Genomic DNA, 17,119 nt, shown 5'->3' on the forward strand with positions numbered 1-17,119 from the left:
GGTGTGTGTGTGTGGTGTGTGTGTGTGGTGTGTGTGGTGTGTGTGGTGTGTGTGTGGTGTGTGTGTGTGGTGTGTGGTGTGTGTGTGTGTGTGTGTGTGTGTGTGTGTGTCTATGTTTTGGGAGGCTGCCAGAGAAGAGTGGAGGAGCAGAGGCTAAGGCTGGGAGCATGCATGTGAATTATTATATTGCAAGTGTTCCTTTAATTATACGCATTTCACTTGAGAATATAAGAGCCACAGGGAAGGGACTCCTGGACCGCTAGGACTTAGCTTAGTGCCTGTCCCAAGGCAGGCATTTAGTAAATTTCTGCTGCAAGCATCTGATTAAAGAGGGTGTGCTTGTGACCTTGTTTCTGGGTGAGGTTGTCTCTAACCCCAGAGGCTGCCTTGCAGCCCATCCTCCTCTCCCGCGGCTGACATTTTCCCACTTCCTTCTCTCCTTCCGTATATGGGGAGAAACACCAACAAATCCCCTGGCAATGCATAAGAGGGAAGCAATGAACATGCAGGGAATCCCTGTCACCCCCAAAACATGTGAAGTCAAGCCCAGCTTTCCCCTTCAGAGTCTCCCCCAGCCCTGCCTGGGTTCCTCCAGGGTGAAGCAGCAGTGGTACCCTCTGTTCCAGCAGCTCCAGGAAACAGAACAATCCTGATTGCTGGTGATTGCAGAGGCCACTCGTCTGGGCTCTGGACAACTCTGGGATCAGTGCCCAGCTCAGCACAGAAGTAAAGAAGATATCCAAGCTCAGGACTCCTGCTGTTATAATGGTCTGGACAGATCTCTCCAGCTCCTCTGAAAGCAAATTGGGTTGCCCACCCCTCTCCCTTACATCCTTGAGGAGACCCAGCAAATACCACCTGCTTTGACATACATACACATGAATCTTCTCAAAGATACATGGCTGATGAGAAGGCCCCAGCCCAGTGCCCCCTCCCTGCCAAATGTCCCAGAGACACTTGTGTTTGGTGCCCAGGCAGAGAGACATTCTGGGACGCCGAGAAAGACAGCTGACACCCCTTCCAGGCTTGGCACAGGTGACGTGCAGGCGAGGCACCTGCTACTGTTTCCTTTCCCGACATGAAGGGGAACAGCTTCCTGGCAGCAGCCCCTTCGTCCCCCTCTATCCTGAGAGTTGGCTCCAGCTGCTAAAGAGCATACTTCCTGGGGTCTTCTCCTGCCCTTTAAGGTTCTGATGATAATCTTTTCACCCCCAGCAGGCCTGGCATCAAACACAACACAGGAGTGGTGACAGGCTGAAAAAGCAGGAACACTTTATTTACAGTGATCATTTGGTGACACATAGATCTTTGGGCTTTTAGTGGCCTTGCTGAGAGACACGTGGGCAGGGGCCTGCTCTCTCTGTTGGGTTACCGCATCCTCCTGCCTCATCCTGCTATGAGAATCCAGCTGCTGTCAGGACCCTCGTGCTCTGACAAACCTCAACTTGGGGGCATCCCTCCTGTGTCCATTTTCTGGGTAGTCAGTGTGCTCAAGCACTGCCAGAGGTCCTCCTTCCCTCCTCTGGAGGCCTCATCTTGGTCCTGGTTGTGGGGCACCTAGGGGGGAACCACACACATCGGTATGCAGAAAGATGGGGTGGGTGAGGAGTCCTGTGGGGGGTGGCAGGTGCCAGGGCACAGGATTGGACAGCCATCTGGTGCAGAGAGCTGTTACCTGGCCTAGCCTGTGGTTGGGGTTGGTGGGAACATCCCAGCCTTCTCCAGAGCCAGAGCAGTGAAGTCCCAGAAGTCCTCCAAGGGGTGGAGAGGCCACGTATAGAGAAGTCTTCCTTGTGTGTATGGCAGCCAACTCAGTTGCCGCTTTGGGCCTGGCCTCAGTTCTCCAGGGCTACTTACTCTTCCCCCTACAAGAATGCCTCCCCAGGGTTGGTCTCATCCCAGGGAGGAAGCCTAGCCTGGTTAAGGGCAGGACCACTGCCTCCACCTGGCCAAGATCCAAGGCCACCCTCCTGGATTTCTGGAAACGTCTCCCCCCCTTCTCTTGAGAGGATGTTTGGGGAGGGAGGGCGTGGTCTATGGGTAAAGAGACTTGGTGGGAAGCGTAGGGGGCAAATCCACAGTGGAGGGCTCCGGGAGACTCAGGTGGGGGGAGAGGTGAGCACTGAATTCTGCTGCTCCCCCATCTGGTTCCCCAACACAGGGCGTGTCAGGCGTCACCATGAGCCAGGATGAGGCTCGCGCGGACAACAGAGACCACGAGGGAGGCAAGGGCCGGGGTACCAGGGGGAGCCTTAGCGGGCAGGGCCGGGGTTAGAGGCTGTAAGTCAGGCTGGCCGGGTCTGGGGCCGCCAAGTCCTGTCCCTTCGGCTCTCAGCGCGCCTGGCCCGCCCGCTCCCGGTGGCCGGCCTTCCAGCGGCGAGGCTGAGAGGGCGGCGGAGGCGCCGGGGCGCCCCGCAGGCTGCACGTCCTCAGCTCCCGGGCCAGGCTGAGCACCTCGGGCCGCTCGCTCTGGGGGGCTCCTTCCTCGAGCTCCTCCGCCTCCTCGTCCTGGTCCTCGTCCTCCTCCTGGATGCTGCTGAGGCGCGGCGCCCCGCGGCCGCGCTCGGCGGCCGGCGGCCGGTAGGCGCACTTGGCGTTGAGCAGCCGGCGCAGCGGGGCGCGGGGCACCGAGGCGGCGGCGCCCCCCGCGAGGAGGTGCTGCTGGCGCACGTGGCGCGCGTCGCTCTGGCGCTGCAGGCGCTTGAAGTCGCTGAAAGCCGCCAGCGCGGTCTGGCGGAGCACGCGGGCCAGGGCGCGCGCCTTGTGCGCCCGCGCCAGCAGCACGGCGTGGCAGCGCAGCACCACGGCCTTGTGGCGCGCCTGGTGGCGGTAGACCCAGGCGAAGACGCGCGGGTGGCGCCCGTCCGCCGTGCAGTAGGTGATGCGCGGCAGCTGGTAGGCGTGCGCCGGTCTGCGGCCCCCCGAGCCCCCAGAGCCGCTGCGCTCGCACGGCTGCATGCGGATGCCGTGCGGCCCTAGCGTCAGCTTCATCTTGGTGCCCCCGCCCGGTCCGCAGCGCGCCCAGATCTTGCCCACGGCGTCGTCGGTGCAGCCGTCGCCCTTGGCGTGCAGGGTGACGGCGTTGCCCAGGTACCACACGGTGTAGGTCGGGTCCTCCTTGTTGAGCTCCACTTTCTGGCGCCGGCTGCGGAACACGCGGCCCAGGCGCTCCAGCGGCCAGTCGGGCAGCAGGTCCGGGCAGGAGCGCAGGAAGCTGGAGAGCAGCGACGTGTAGGCGAGCCCCGGGCTCAGGCTCTTCGCCTTGCACTTGGCCTCGTCCTCCACCAGCACGAATTTGTTACGTCTCCAGGGCAGCATCGCGGCGGCGGCCAGAGGGGCTGGGGACGCCGCGAGCTCACGGGCGTCCTGCCCGGCGGCCGGGGGGAAGGGAGGGCGCGCAGAAGCCCGCGGCCCCGGGCTTTCGAGAAGCTGGGCGGCGCCGGAGACAGTCGGTGCCCAGAGATGCCCAGTGCCAGGCAGGGCTAGCTAGCTTCGCAGATGCCTGGTGCCCAGCCGGGCTGGCAGCCGAGATGCCCGGGCGGCGGCCGAGCGTCCGGGAACAGCGTCCCCCGTGAGTCGCTCCAGCCGTCCGGGAAGCAAGGAGGGGTAGGGGCTGGGCGGGGAGGAGACGCCCCCCAGGCACGAATAGGGGGGATCCCACGGCCCCCGCCGCCCAAATTGCGGCGGCAGGGAGGTCGCCGGAGCCGGGGCTGGCGGCTGGCTGCTCGGAGGGGTAGACCGAGAGAGCGCGACTGCGGTGGGGACTCCTTCACGCGTCGCGACTCCACCTCCCTGGGCTGCCTACATCACCGGGCGGGACCGCTAGCTCTCTTGTCCCCTCCTCTCGCCTCCCTCTCTCTCCTCCCCTGCGCAGGCTAGCAGTGCTCTTCGCCGGAGACCCAGCACAGGCGCGGTGGATCGGGTTTAATCATTATCGTCGGAGGGGAAGGGGTGGAGGTAGGAATCGCCTGAAATCCACCGGAGGGCTTTGCCAACGCAAGTTTCTCAGGTCTCACTGGTGGTCTCTAAGCTCCTCCTGGAGCTTTCGGTATCCCCCTCCTCTTTCTAGGATTCCCATTGCCCCTCACATTCCCTACCCGCATCTCTGAGGGTGAGTTCGGGTGGGTTCCTGATGGGCCGGCCTGGCTCACTTTGCCTCTTGTCTGCGCAGCAGAAAGCCAGATGAGGCGGCCGAGCAGTGCAATGGAAAAGTACTGTCGCTTGGTGAAGCTTTCTCCCAGGTTCTTCCAAGGTCGTGGGCCAGGCTCCTGCGCCTGAGCTGGGAGACCAGTCACAGCTCCAGCGGCCGGTAGTGGCCCTCGCCTGGACTAAAGCCGGGAGGGTACTCTCTGAGGGTGGGGAACCTTCCAGAGTGGTCCTGGGTCTGTGGGAATTGCAGATCAAAAGCTCCTTTGGCCAAAGGGCAGCCTCTGACTCTCCCGGGATTAAACAGATGCCGCTACTGTTTGTGATCACCTCTCCTGCTCCGGGCCGCCACCTCCGGGGGTTTGCACTCATTATGTCATTATCGCAGGACTACCTAGGCTCTCAGTTAAGCGACTTGCCCAAGGTCGCAGGGCTGACAGGAGATGGAACTGGGGCTCCACTCAGGCTCGGGTGACCCACAACAGGGCCCTCACTCTTCTGTGAGTCCACCATATGCTGCATATGGATGGGACGTTTCCCACCCTCCCCTGAGACCTTCCAGTGGGGCCTCTTACTAGGGAGGGGTCCTAGTGTACTGGCAAAGAGACACTTGTCCCTGGGTATGGGGACACATCTGCCCCTTTCAGGATTTGTTAAATCACAAGCTCCCTAGAATCTCAGAACTGCTCTGATTGGGGCCCAGGAGTCTCCTACAGAGCCAACACCCAAGCCCTTTCGGTGGCTTCAGAACAGGTCATTCGGGGAGTCTTCCAGGTCAGGAATGAGCCCAGAGGCTTGGGCTAGGCCAGGCCAAGCCAGGTGACCTCCCAGAGTGGGGACAGCCTGGCCACATTCGCCCCAGGCCAGCCAGTTGGGCTCAGAATCCCTGGTAGGGGGGTGGGGGGATAAAAGCAACCCTCCCCCTCACAAGGCTGCCTCACTGAATGCTCCTAAAATGACATGCAAATAAAGAATAGGAAATTACTTGGAATTGCAGAATCTTAGCTTCAGTGGGGGCCTCAGAGATTACCTGGTCCACTGCAGCCTCATTTTATTTTATTTTTAAGGTGAAAATGTCTTTATGGCTTGTTGCTGATTATAAAAGTAATCCATGCTTGTGGTAAAAAAAATCACTCCAGAAGGACATGGAGGTCTCCTACTGTCCCCACGCCATAGCCATGGCCTTATTTCTCCATAAGAGGACAGGCTCTGAGAGGCACAAGGATCCACCCACTGGACCTCACTGCCTCGGGGTCCTCTTCCCCACAAGCATCAGGAGGCTGGTGGGAGCAGCCAGTAGCAAAGTTTCCGCTTGCAAGGCTGAGATATTTCCAAGCTTTTGGGAAGGCGTAGTCTCCTGGGGTTGCTAGAGTTAATGTATCATGACACGGGAAGCCCAGTTAAGTTTGAATTTCAGCTAAATGACCATTTCTTTAGTATAAGTGTGTCCCAAGCATTGCCTGCGTTCGACCCGGTAACTAAGCCTCCTGACTCTCAGAGAACAGGAGGAGTGGGGCGCTGCACTTGGGAGCCTAGTGTAGGCTTGCTCACCTAGTCCTGCTTCTGTTCTGTTCCCACTGCTTTTGGAATATCCTGATGGGGGGTGGGCGTGGGGAGGGTTACCCGGGACTGCGTTGAGATCACAGTGTGCAAGGGTCTGTTTTGTTTGTTTGTTTGTTTTTGATTTTGATTTTTGGCCACGCGGCATATGGGATCTTAGTTCCCTGACTAAGGGGAACCTGTGCCCCTGCAGTGGAAGTGCAGAGTCTTAACCACCGGACCACCAGGGAAGTCCTGCAAGGGTGTGTTTATGTTAAGTCCTCTGGACCACAAAGCAGCATTTGACATCGTTAGCCATTTTGTTACCTTGTGGACAACTCACCTTGGCCTCCGTTGCAGGGATTTCCTCCCTCTGGCACCGGCTCTGGGACCACTCCTCCCTTCAGGGGCTCCTCCTGACACCCTCGGGCCTGGTGTCCTGCCTTCGGATCCTCTTCCTCTAAACTTGTTCCTTGGAAGGGTTCAGCTGCCCTAGAGCTCCCACTGTCCTTTCTATTCAGAAGACTGGAGAGGCTGGCCTGGTCCCATTCATCCGGGCAGAGCTCAAGGCTGTCCCCTCCCTTAAGTCTTCCTTCCCTTCTCTCCCGTCCATGGTAGGAGCTCCCAGCTTTGTACCAGAGCAGTATCATCACTGCTTCATAGACTGGCATGTAGTTGGATTTTTTTTTTCTTTTTTCAATTTAATTTTTAGCTCTAGCATATTTATACTGGTATTAGTTGAAAAAGTCATATAACTGCCTTATAGTAGACGTGTAATTAAAAAATCAGTCCCCTACCCCATCCTTTCCCCAGTCTCAAGTCTCACTTCCAAAGACAACCCCTCTTTCATGCATTTTAGATGGCACTTCTGTCATATGCCTCCTTATTTATTTATTTATTTTCTGTATGCGGGCCTCTCACTGTCGTGGCCTCTCCCGTTGCAGAGCACAGGCTCCGGATGCGCAGGCTCAGCGGCCATAGCTCACGAGCCTAGCCGCTCCGCGGCATGTGGGATCTTCCCGGACCGGGGCACGAACCTGTGTCCCCTGCATCGGCAGGCAGACTATCAACCACTGCGCCACCAGGGAAGCCCCCTCCTTATTTTTAAATAACACACCTAATTCAGATTTTCCACTTTTTGAAACTTTATCTATTGCCTCTCTTCTATGGAAGGTGAAGATTTAATGCCCTTTCATCTACCCGCATCCCACATATTATTTTCTCTTCATTCCTCTCAGTTTAGTTATATCATTTTGTTGCTGTGGCATCAGTATTCAGTGTTCAAGTATTGTGACTACGTAACTATTGTTCATAGCTGAGCCTTGAAGTGTGTTATGATTTCATTTTTCCTTACTGGACAACATTTTTGCTTTTCTAGAGGTATTTAATCACCTTATTAAAAAACAAAAACAAAACAAAAAAAAACTTCCTTATGTACCCATCACTAATTCATTCCCCAACTGTCCAGCGGTGCCATAAAATGTCTCTCTACCTGGTTGAACACACCAGGTGGTCCTTCAGGTCTCTGTGTTTCTTAGAGACACCCCTCCTGAGGCATCCTCCCTGAGCTCCAACCTGGACTGCTTACCCTACAGACCTGTAGAGCCATTGTCCTGGGACCTTGTTTTACTACCACCCTGGAAATTTCCTTTGATTCTTTCCTGTGTTGGATCCTGTTTTCTGGTTCCCTTGCTTTCTGCCTCCCCCCCAACCCCTGCTCCCAAACAGGGTTTATTTCCTGGTTTTGGCAGAGCATGTATTCCAGTAGCTTTGATTGCTAGTTCTGCTGGGTGTAGAGTTCTAGATTGGAAATAAATTTCCCTCAGGATTTTGAGGAGTTGACCCATGGTTGCTGTTGAAGAGTCAAGCGACATTCTGATACCCGATCCTGGGCGTGTGTGACTTGATTTTTTCTCTCTGAAAGTTTTTAGGATCTCTCAGAGGTCTAAAGTTTCAAATGATGTGCATTTACTACGGGCACTTCTTGGTGAACCTTTCAGTCTGGAAATCAATCTCCTAATCTGAAAATCAGTTTTGGGGACACTTCTTTGTGTTGATTCCCTCCATTTCATTTCTGTTTTTTTTTTTTTTTCTATTTTAGTTGGATGTTGGGCTTCTTGGATTGATTCTGTAATTTTTCAAAATGTTCTTTCCAATTTTCCATTTTAAAAAATGTTTGTTCTGTTTTCTGGGACATTACCTCAACTTTATCTTCCAACTTTTCTCTTTGGATTTTTTTTTGTATGTCTCTTCTCATAATTTTTCACTTCTAAGAGCAATTTCTTGTTCTTTTTTATAGCATCCTATTCCTGTTCATGGACATATTATCTCCTGTTCCTCTCAAAATATTAATTATAGTTGCTTTAAATTTTTTTAAAATTTTAATTGTGGTGAAATACACATAACACTTAACTATCTTGACCATTCCTAAGCGTACAGTTCAGTATTGTTAAGTATATTCACATTGTTGGGCAACCGATCTTTAGAACTTTTCATCTTGCAAAATCAAAACTTTGTACTAACAAAACAACTCTCCATTTCTCCCCTGGTCCCTACCACCCCCACCCCCAGCTCCTGGCAACCATCATTCAACCCTCTGCCTCTAGGAATCTGAGTACTCTAGGTACATTATATAAGTGGAATCACACAGTATTTGTCTTTTTGTGACTGGCTTATTTCACTTAGCATAATGTCTTCAATGTTCATCCATGTTGTAGCATGTGTCAGTATTTCCATCATTTTTAAGGCTGAACAATAATCTACTATGTACATAACATATTTTGTTAGCCATTCATCCGCTGATGGACACTTGGGTTGCTTCCACCTTTTGGCTATTGTGAATAATGTCGCCATGGACATGGGTGTATAAATATTTCTTGGAGACCCTGCTTTCAATTCTTTTGGGTGTATAACCAGAAGTGGAATTGCTGGATCATATGGTAATTGTAGTTTTTAAAAAATAAATTTATTTATTTATTTATTTTGGGGTGGATCTGCATTGGGTCTTCGTTGCTGTGCGTGGGCTTTCTCCAGCTGTGGCGAGTGGGGGCTACTCTTCGTGGCGGTGTGGGGGCTTCTCATTGCAATGGCTTCTCATGTTGTGGAGCACGGGCTCTAGGCATGCGGGCTTCCGTAGTTGTGACACGTGGGCTCAGTAGTTGTGGCGCGTGGGCTTAGTTGCTCTGCAGCATGTGGGATCTTCCCAGACCAGGGCTCGAACCCGTGTTCCCTGCATTGGCAGGCAGATTCTTAACCACTGTGGCACCAGGGAAGTCCCTCTCATTGTGGTTTTGATTTGCATTTCCCTAATTAGTGATGTTGAGTATTTCTTCATGTGCTTGTTGGCTATTTGTATATTTTCTTTAGAGAGATGGCTATTCAAATTTATTTTTATGTTGTTGTATCATAGGAGGTCTTTATAGATTCTGGATATTAACCCCTTGTCAGATATATGATTTGCAGATATTTTGTCCTGTTCCTTAGGTTGCTTTTTAATTCTGTTGATCATGCTCTTTGATGCACAGAAATTTTAAATTCTGATGTAGTCCACTTTGTCTCTTTTTACTTTTGTTGCCCGTGCTTTGGTGTCATATCCAAGAAATCACTGCCAAATCCAATGTCATGCAGCTTTCCCTCATGTCTTCTTCTAAGAGTTTATAGTTTTAGGTCTTATTTTTAAGTCTTTGATCCATTTTTTTTTTTTTTTCTTGCGTTATGCGGGCCTCTCACTGTTGTGGCCCCTCCCATTTGCGGAGCACAGGCTCCGGACGCGCAGGCCCAGTGGCCATGGCTCACGGGCCCAGCCGCTCCGCGGCATGTGGGATCTTCCCGAAACGGGGCACGAACCCGCGTCTCCTGCATTGGCAGGCGGACCCTCAAGCACTGCGCCACCAGGGAAGCCCTGATCCATTTTTTGAGTTAGTTTTGGTATATGATGTAAGGCAAGGGCCCAACATCATTCTTTTGCACGTTGATATCTAGTTTTCCTAACACCATTTGTTGAAACGACTGTTCTTTCCCCATTGATTGGTTTTGGCACCCTTGTTGAAAATCATCTGACCATATATGCAAGCATTTATTTCCATCTCTATTCTAGTCCATTGGTCTATATGTCTGTCCTTGTGACAGTACCACACTGTTTTGATTACTATAGCTTTGTAATAAGTTTTGAATCAGGAAGTGTGAGACCTCCAACTTTATTCTTTTTCAGGGTCCTCTGAGATTCCATATGAATTTTAGGATTGATTTTTCTTTTTCTGAAAAAATAATACCATTGGGATTTTGGTAGGGTTTGCATTAAATCTGTAAATTGCTTTGGGTAGCATTGGCATCTTAACAATATGAAGTCTTCCAATCCATGAACACAAATGTCTTGCCACTTATTTGTGTTGTCTTTAATTTTTTTCAGGAACATTTTGTAGTTTTCAGTGTTCAAGTCTTTCCCCTCCTTGGTGAAGTTTATTCCTAAGCATTTTATTCTTTTTGATGCTATTGTAAATGGAATTTTTTTCTTAATTTCCTTTTCAGAAATTGTTCATGGCTAGTGAATAAAATGCAACTGAGTTTTGTAGTTTTGTGTGTTGATTTTGTATCTGGTCATTTTGCTGAATTTATTTATTCTAAGGGTTTTGTGGAATCTTTAGGGTTTTCTAATGATAGTTGTTTTATTTTTGTTGTTGTTGTTTTTTATTTCTTTGGTGTTTGTTTTTTTTTTTTTTTTGCATTGGGTCTTCGTTGCTGTGCATGGGCTTTAGTTGTGGCAGGCGGGGGCTACCCTTCGGTGCGGTGCATGGGCTTCGCACTGCGGTGGCCTCTCGTTGCAGAGCATGAGCTCTTGGCATGCGGGCTCAGTAGTTGTGGCTCACAGGCTCCAGAGCGCAGGCTCAGCAGTTGTGGCTCACGGGCCCATTTGCTCCGTGGCATGTGGGATCTTCCAGGACCAGGGCTTGAACCCGGGTCCCCTGCATTGGCAGGCGGACTCTCAACCACTGCGCCACCAGAGAAGTCCATGATAGTTGTTTTTAAAAGTTTTTCTTTTTTTCAGTTTCATGCATTGCTCTTCTCCCTGAGTTCTTTCTCCCTGTTTAAAAACAAACAAACAAAAATTTAAAGATGTACATCTCTGACTGTCATGCTTACAGCTTTCCTCTAATGTCTGGTAATCACTATCATCTAGCCCTATCTGAGAGGCACAAACACTGATTGGAAACTCTATGTATGGGACGTGCAGGGGGATGAACAGGACTTGTCATATATGGGCCTCCTTATCTGATGACACACACAGCCAGGGTACAAAGAAACCCTGGTAAAGACTCTCTCCTTGACCAAACTTGGCTCAGGCTCCTCTGAATCCTTTTCTCGACTAGGCTCCCTCCGGCATCACCCAGTTTTAGCAAGAATCTTGTTAAGTCAGTTTAGACAGAATCCCCCACCCTGGATATCTGATCACATTCCTCACCCTCCCATCATCCCCTCTGTTGATAGCTGATCACCTGGGTCTGCCCTCAGCAAAGATCTTGTCAAGTGGGTTTAGGCAGAATCCCTTCTTAGCTCTGACTTTTCCTCTTAGTAATTTGCCCTCCACTGACCCTCCTTCCTGCTTCTTGGCTCTAAATGCCCCCTTGTTCTTGTTGTATTTGGAATTGACCCCAGTTCCATCCTGAGGTTTCTCTATTGCAGTCATTCCTGAATAAAATCTGTTTCTACCCACTTTTCTTCACCCCTCCCCCTCAAATCTGTTGTTACCACTTTAACCACCATCCAGCTCTGGTGTTTTTTTTTTTGTTTTTGTTTTTTTTTAACAGCCCTCCAATGTTGAGGTCTGTAGGTCTTTTGGGTTGGCCAGGGTCCCAAGGGAGAACTCCTAGAGCCTCCTGGAGGCTCTAGGGGGAGGGGATGTATAAATCCAGCTGCCAGCATTCTGGGGGCGGAGTAGAGAAGGGGCCTCCTGGAGGTCTCACTGATCAGTAGGCGGGCTGCCACTTCATCCGTGTCCAGGATGGTGCCTCCCTGCCCTCGGCCACACCTGGGGTCCTCAGTCCAGAGGTGCCTTGGGTCCGTCTACCCAGAGAGGAAAGCTCCAGTCTTCTGGTGCAGGGGTGGGGTGGGAATCTCCATGCTGCTCCGGAGAGGGGAAGGTACCTAGGGCTCTCACTGCAGACTCTCACTGGTCCTCAGTTTTTACATCTGACCTGCTGTCACCAGAGATGTCTGGTGCGTGGGATTCCTGGGTTTCTGGCGCTCCTCAGCATGACACGACTTGATTCTTTCTGGGTTTCCATCCTTTGCGCTCCACTGAGCTTGCTGTCCCTTGTCAACATCCTCCAACATGTTGTTAATGCCTCTCAGCGGCTGTCATCGCCTCCTTTTTCTTTGTCAGTTTATGCCACTTTTGTTCCTTTATTGTCATTTTAGTGAGGCTTGGGGAAGGAATGGGGACTTCATCTCAATGCTCCATGTCTAATGAAAATCTCTCCTCAGTACTTTTCTGATGGTTCATTATTGTGCTCAAGATTCGTGTATCACATTCACTTGGTCTCATTATCATTTGTCCCTGGCAATGTAAACGTACCTCAATGCATACCAATCGATTAATTAATTCATATTTATTTATGCAGTTATTCAGCAGCTTTGTTCTGACAAATGAGGAAGTTGGACTAATCGCCACAGTTCCTTCTGGTTTGGACATTCTGCCATCATAGGAATCATTTTATTAAGTGGGTGCTGAGTTCAAAACTGGACACCGTGGGGGCACGTAGAGATGTGTGAGACGTTCCTGTTGGAGCTAGCCTCCACGACGGCTCCCGGTGAGGCTCACCTCCTGGTATTCGTGCCTGTGTGTGGCCCTCTCCACCCTCAATAGGGCTGACCTGAGTAATGAAAAAGATATTGTGGATATGACATTGGGTGATTTCTTTTTCTTCTTTTTTTATTTTTTAAAAAAATATTTATTTATTTATTTGGCTGTGCTGGGTCTTAGTTGTGGCATGCGGGATCTTTTAGTTGCAGCATGCAGGCTCTAGCTCCCCAACCAGGGATGGAACCTGGTGGAGCCCCAGCATTGGGAGTGTGGAGTCTTAGCCACTGGACCACCAGGGAAGTCCCCAGCGCCCGGTGATTTCTGAGGCTAGAACTTGAAGGACATTGTGGCTACTGCCTTGCTCTCTCCTGGATCACTCTTGCTGGAAGGTACCAGCTGCCATGTCATGAGGACACTCAAGCAGCCCTGCGGAGAAGTCCTCATGGCAAGGAACTAAGGCCTCCTGCCAGTTCACCACCCATGTGAGGAAGCCATCTTGGAAGTGGCCCCTCCGCCCCAGTCAAGCCTTCAGATGACTGTAGCCCCAGCTGACATCTAGGCTGCGACCTCATGAGAGACCCTGAGCCAGAACCATGTAGCTCCCAAATTCCTGACCCACAGAAACTGTGAGATAATAAACAGTTATTCTTGTCTTAAGTCAGTCACTAAGCTTTGGATTTGTTTTTTAGCAAAAGATAACAAACATAATCCCCAGTCTGTCACACAGGCCCCCAAAGCTCTGATCGCATCCCCCTCTCCCTGCTGCCCAGCTTCCCTCTAAGACCCTCTTGCTTACATCTCTGTGTCTCAGCCATGCTTTACCAGCCTCCTCCCAGTGCCTCTAACCTCTGAGTACCGTCTTGCCCCAGGTCCTTTACACATGCTGTTCCCTCTGGTCCTCAGCCTTCTTTCTCATCTCCTCTTCCAGCCTATTCATCTTTCAAGCCATTGCTTAGAAGTCACTGCTCTTATAGAAGTAACTCCCTGAACTGTCCTGACTTCCTTGCTTGTGTCCCTCAAAGTACCCTTCAAAGCATTTATCAGAATTGTTATCAATTCATTATTTGTTTTTGTTTTTGTTTTTGTTTTTTGGCTGCGTTGAGTCTTTGTTGCTGCACGCGGGCTTTCTCTAGTTGCGGCGAGCGGGGGCTACTCTTCGTTGTGGTGTGCTGGCTTCTCATTGCGGTGGCTTCTCTTGTCATGGAGCACGGGCTCCAGGTGTGCGGGCTTCAGTGACTGAAGCACGTGGGCTCAGTAGTTGTGGCACATGGGCCCTAGAGTGCACGGGTTTCAGTAGTTGCGGCGCGTGGGCTCTGGGGCGCATGGGCTTCAGTATTTGTGGCTCATAGGCTCTAGAGCGCAGGCTCAGTAGTTGGGGCACACAGGCTTAGTTGCTCCGTGGCATGTGGGATCTTCCCAGACCAGGGCTCAAACCCATGTCCCCTGCATTGGCAGGAGGATTCTTAACCACTGCGCCACCAGAAGTCCCTCAATTCATTATTTGTGTAATCATCTATTTAATGACTGCCTTCCTTTACTCCTAAGGCTCCAGGTACTCTGAGGGCAGGGAGTGCATCTGTCTTTCCCACTGCTAACTTCACACTGCCCTGAATGGCATCAGGAACATAGTAGGTACTCAAAAGATAGTTGCTGAATAGCTGAGTGAGTTTGACTCAGTTTTCATTCTCTCCACTATGAGAAGAACAGCTTAGAGCAAATCCCTAATTGATGGCAGGTCAGTACATTATTCTTAAAGGACAGCACATACCCTTTTATTTAAAAAAAAAAAAGTCTCACTTCTGAAAATGACTCATTTTGTGACCTTGCACTGCTTACCTTTCCTCTCTGAAAAAGGTAGATAGCAATTGGTAAAGTGTTTCTCTTGAAGGCCAGGAACTATTTCATTTAGAGAGATTTTGGCAAGGTTTTCAATGCTCTTAAAGTACAATTATCTTCATATCCAGGTGATTGTAAATGATTATATAAGTGATGAATATAAATGAACTATGATTTACCATGTGGATATATTTCAGTTATAAGGATGTGTGTGTGTGTGTGTATGTGTGTGTATGCATGCCTTTTGGTGCTAAATTGGTAAACATTTGTGTGTGCATATTTCTTTTTAAAGAAGCGTTTGCTCTAGAATGCTCATGAACATCCAAAATTCTGCTGCAGATTTGTTTGAAGCTGTAATTGTTTGACTTTGCTCAAAGCTGTATTCATTTCTAACAATAACAAGCCAATATTTACTTATGTGTCCAGAATTATGCAAAACCTTTTCCTTTATCAGAGCCAATCCTCATGATTACTTTTGCAAGATAGGAACTATTATAATTCCCATTTTACAGATGAGGGAACAGAAGCTCCGAGAGGTAAAATAACTTCCCTAAGGCCACACAGCTAGTAACTGACAGAGCAGTAACTAAAATCTGTTTGGCGTGTTCTTAACCTTTGGAAGGATCATACATGTGTATTTGTTACTAAGAAATAAAGAAAAAGGAGGGTGACCAAAATTACTATTCGTTCTGAAGGATTTTAAGCATAAAGGAGCCTTCACAATAGCATTAGTCTGTAATCAGATGCCCCAGTACTGAGTGGTATGAATGTAGGAGGTGAGCAAAGGTGATGGATGAAAATGTTACCTTCAGCGCACCTGTATTCATGAGATAAGCTCGTGCATCCATCAAACTAGAGTCCAGTGCAAAGCAAAATCATGTTTGCATAACAAACAGAACAGCCTAAATAAAGGCTGGTATTTGGATACAGCTGGATCTCAGGAAGGCAGGCAAGAGGAGACTCCTGCAGCCCCACAGGCCCTGAGCAAGATGGGAGCAAAGACAGGGTCAGAGGAGGGGATTTAGAGGTCGGCTTCATTTTGTACTCATGCTGATCTCACTGTGAATCCCTCTACTTGACCCCCTCTTCTAACCACATATAGTCACTCTTTTATAATTTTAAAATTTAAAAAAATGGAAGTATATGTTGTGTTAGTTTCAGGTGATTCAGATATATATATATATTTCAGATTCTTTTCCATTAGAGGTTGTTACAAGATACTGAATATAGTTTCCTGTGCTATACAGTAGGTCCTTGTTGTTTATCTATGTTATCTTCATTCACTCAATCAGCCATTCAACAAACGATTTCTGACCACTTGATACGTAGGCACAGGGTACAGAGGAGAGCAAGGAATATGTGGGCCCTCTCCTCTGGAGCTTACAGTCCTGCTTAGGAGAGGGCTGTGTGTCACAGGAATATACAGTATGAACTATTATGCAAATAATGATGTAGTTATGTGGCGAGAAGGATGGAGCGCTCTGAAAGGGGCTCCTAACTTAGTCAAGAGGATCAGAGGCCACTTACTTGAGGAAGTCATTTCTTTAGAAACAGAGGAGTTGTTGGGGGAGGGACTATTAAGTAATAAAGAATTAATGCCTTCATTATCTATGGGTAATAAATCACCCCAAAAACATAGTGGCTTACAACAGTAATAGTCATTTCATTACCTCTCCCGGTTTCTGTGGCTCAGGAATTTGGGAGCAGCTCAGCAGGGCAGTTGTTGAGGTCTCTCATGAGGTTTAAGTCAGATGTTGGCTGGGGCTGCAGTCATCTGAAGGGTCGACCGGGGCTGGAGGGTCCACTCAGACACGGCTCACCCGTGTGCCTGGTGGGATGCTGTTGGCCATTGGCTGAGGCCTCAGTTTCTCTTCATAGCTCTGCTTGCGTGCCCTCAAAGCCTGGTGGCTGATTTTCCCCAGAGTGAATGAGCCAGGATGCCAAAATGGAAGCTGCAGAGTGTGTCTCTGCCATAGTCTATTGGTCACACAGAGCCAGCCCTGATCCAGTGGGGGACATAGTCTATTGGTCACACAGGGCCAGCCCTGATCCGGTGGGGGAGGGGATTACATCAGGGTGAGTGCTGGGAAATTGGATCACTGGGAGGCACTTTGGAGGTGGGTTAAGAAGGACACATCAGTCGGGGTTAAATGATGGTGCTCCCATGCGATGTTTTCCTGCAGCCCCCTCCAGGAAGGGTGGCTTCTGTCCCACACCTCTAACCACTGGACCAGCAGTGGGACAGATGTCCTTGTTGCTCCCAAATCAAAATCCCCTTTTCCTCCCTAAAATCTCCCAGGTCACTAGACCATGCCATCCAATACTCCTCTTTGCTACAGTCATCTACCAGCCCGAGGGGGCCTTCTTTCCTAACATCTGAGCTCCTGGCTCAGTGTTCTCTGCTCTGCCACTCCTGTTTAATTCTTAGTGACTTCAATATCCACAAAGTCATCCTCTAACATTCCCACCTCCTCTGAGGATCCTGTCTTCCACCCATCTCAGTACTCATCCCCACTCTCATACCCTTGACCTTGCCATTATCAAAAACTGAAACCCCTACCTAATGTCAGTTTAAAGCATCCCACAGTGTAAGAACTTACCTCCTAGTGTCTCATCTCCAGCACTGCTTTGACCCCACCTGGGCCTCCAATTCACGGATCGTGCCACCTCTCCATCTTTCTCGTAGCTCTTTTCCCTCCTCCCTCAGCTTAAATCCCACAACTTCCATGCATATCCCTGTATTAGTTTCCTGTTGCTGCCATAACAAACTGCTACAAACTGAATGGCTTACGATAGAAA

At 50.0% G+C, this 17,119-nt stretch overlaps 1 protein-coding gene across 1 annotated transcript; it reads right to left on the bottom strand.

Moving 5' to 3' along the window:
* Positions 1-2,331: 2,331 nt before the first annotated feature.
* Positions 2,332-3,318, bottom strand: FAM43B (family with sequence similarity 43 member B). Its single transcript, XM_007459232.1, has one exon. The coding sequence runs from the start codon at positions 3,316-3,318 to the stop codon at positions 2,332-2,334; it is 987 nt and encodes a 328-aa protein (XP_007459294.1).
* Positions 3,319-17,119: the final 13,801 nt, after the last annotated feature.

The sequence above is a fragment of the Lipotes vexillifer genome, unplaced genomic scaffold (assembly GCF_000442215.2).
Source record: "Lipotes vexillifer unplaced genomic scaffold, Lipotes_vexillifer_v1.1 scaffold496, whole genome shotgun sequence".
Taxonomy (NCBI): domain Eukaryota; kingdom Metazoa; phylum Chordata; class Mammalia; order Artiodactyla; family Lipotidae; genus Lipotes; species Lipotes vexillifer.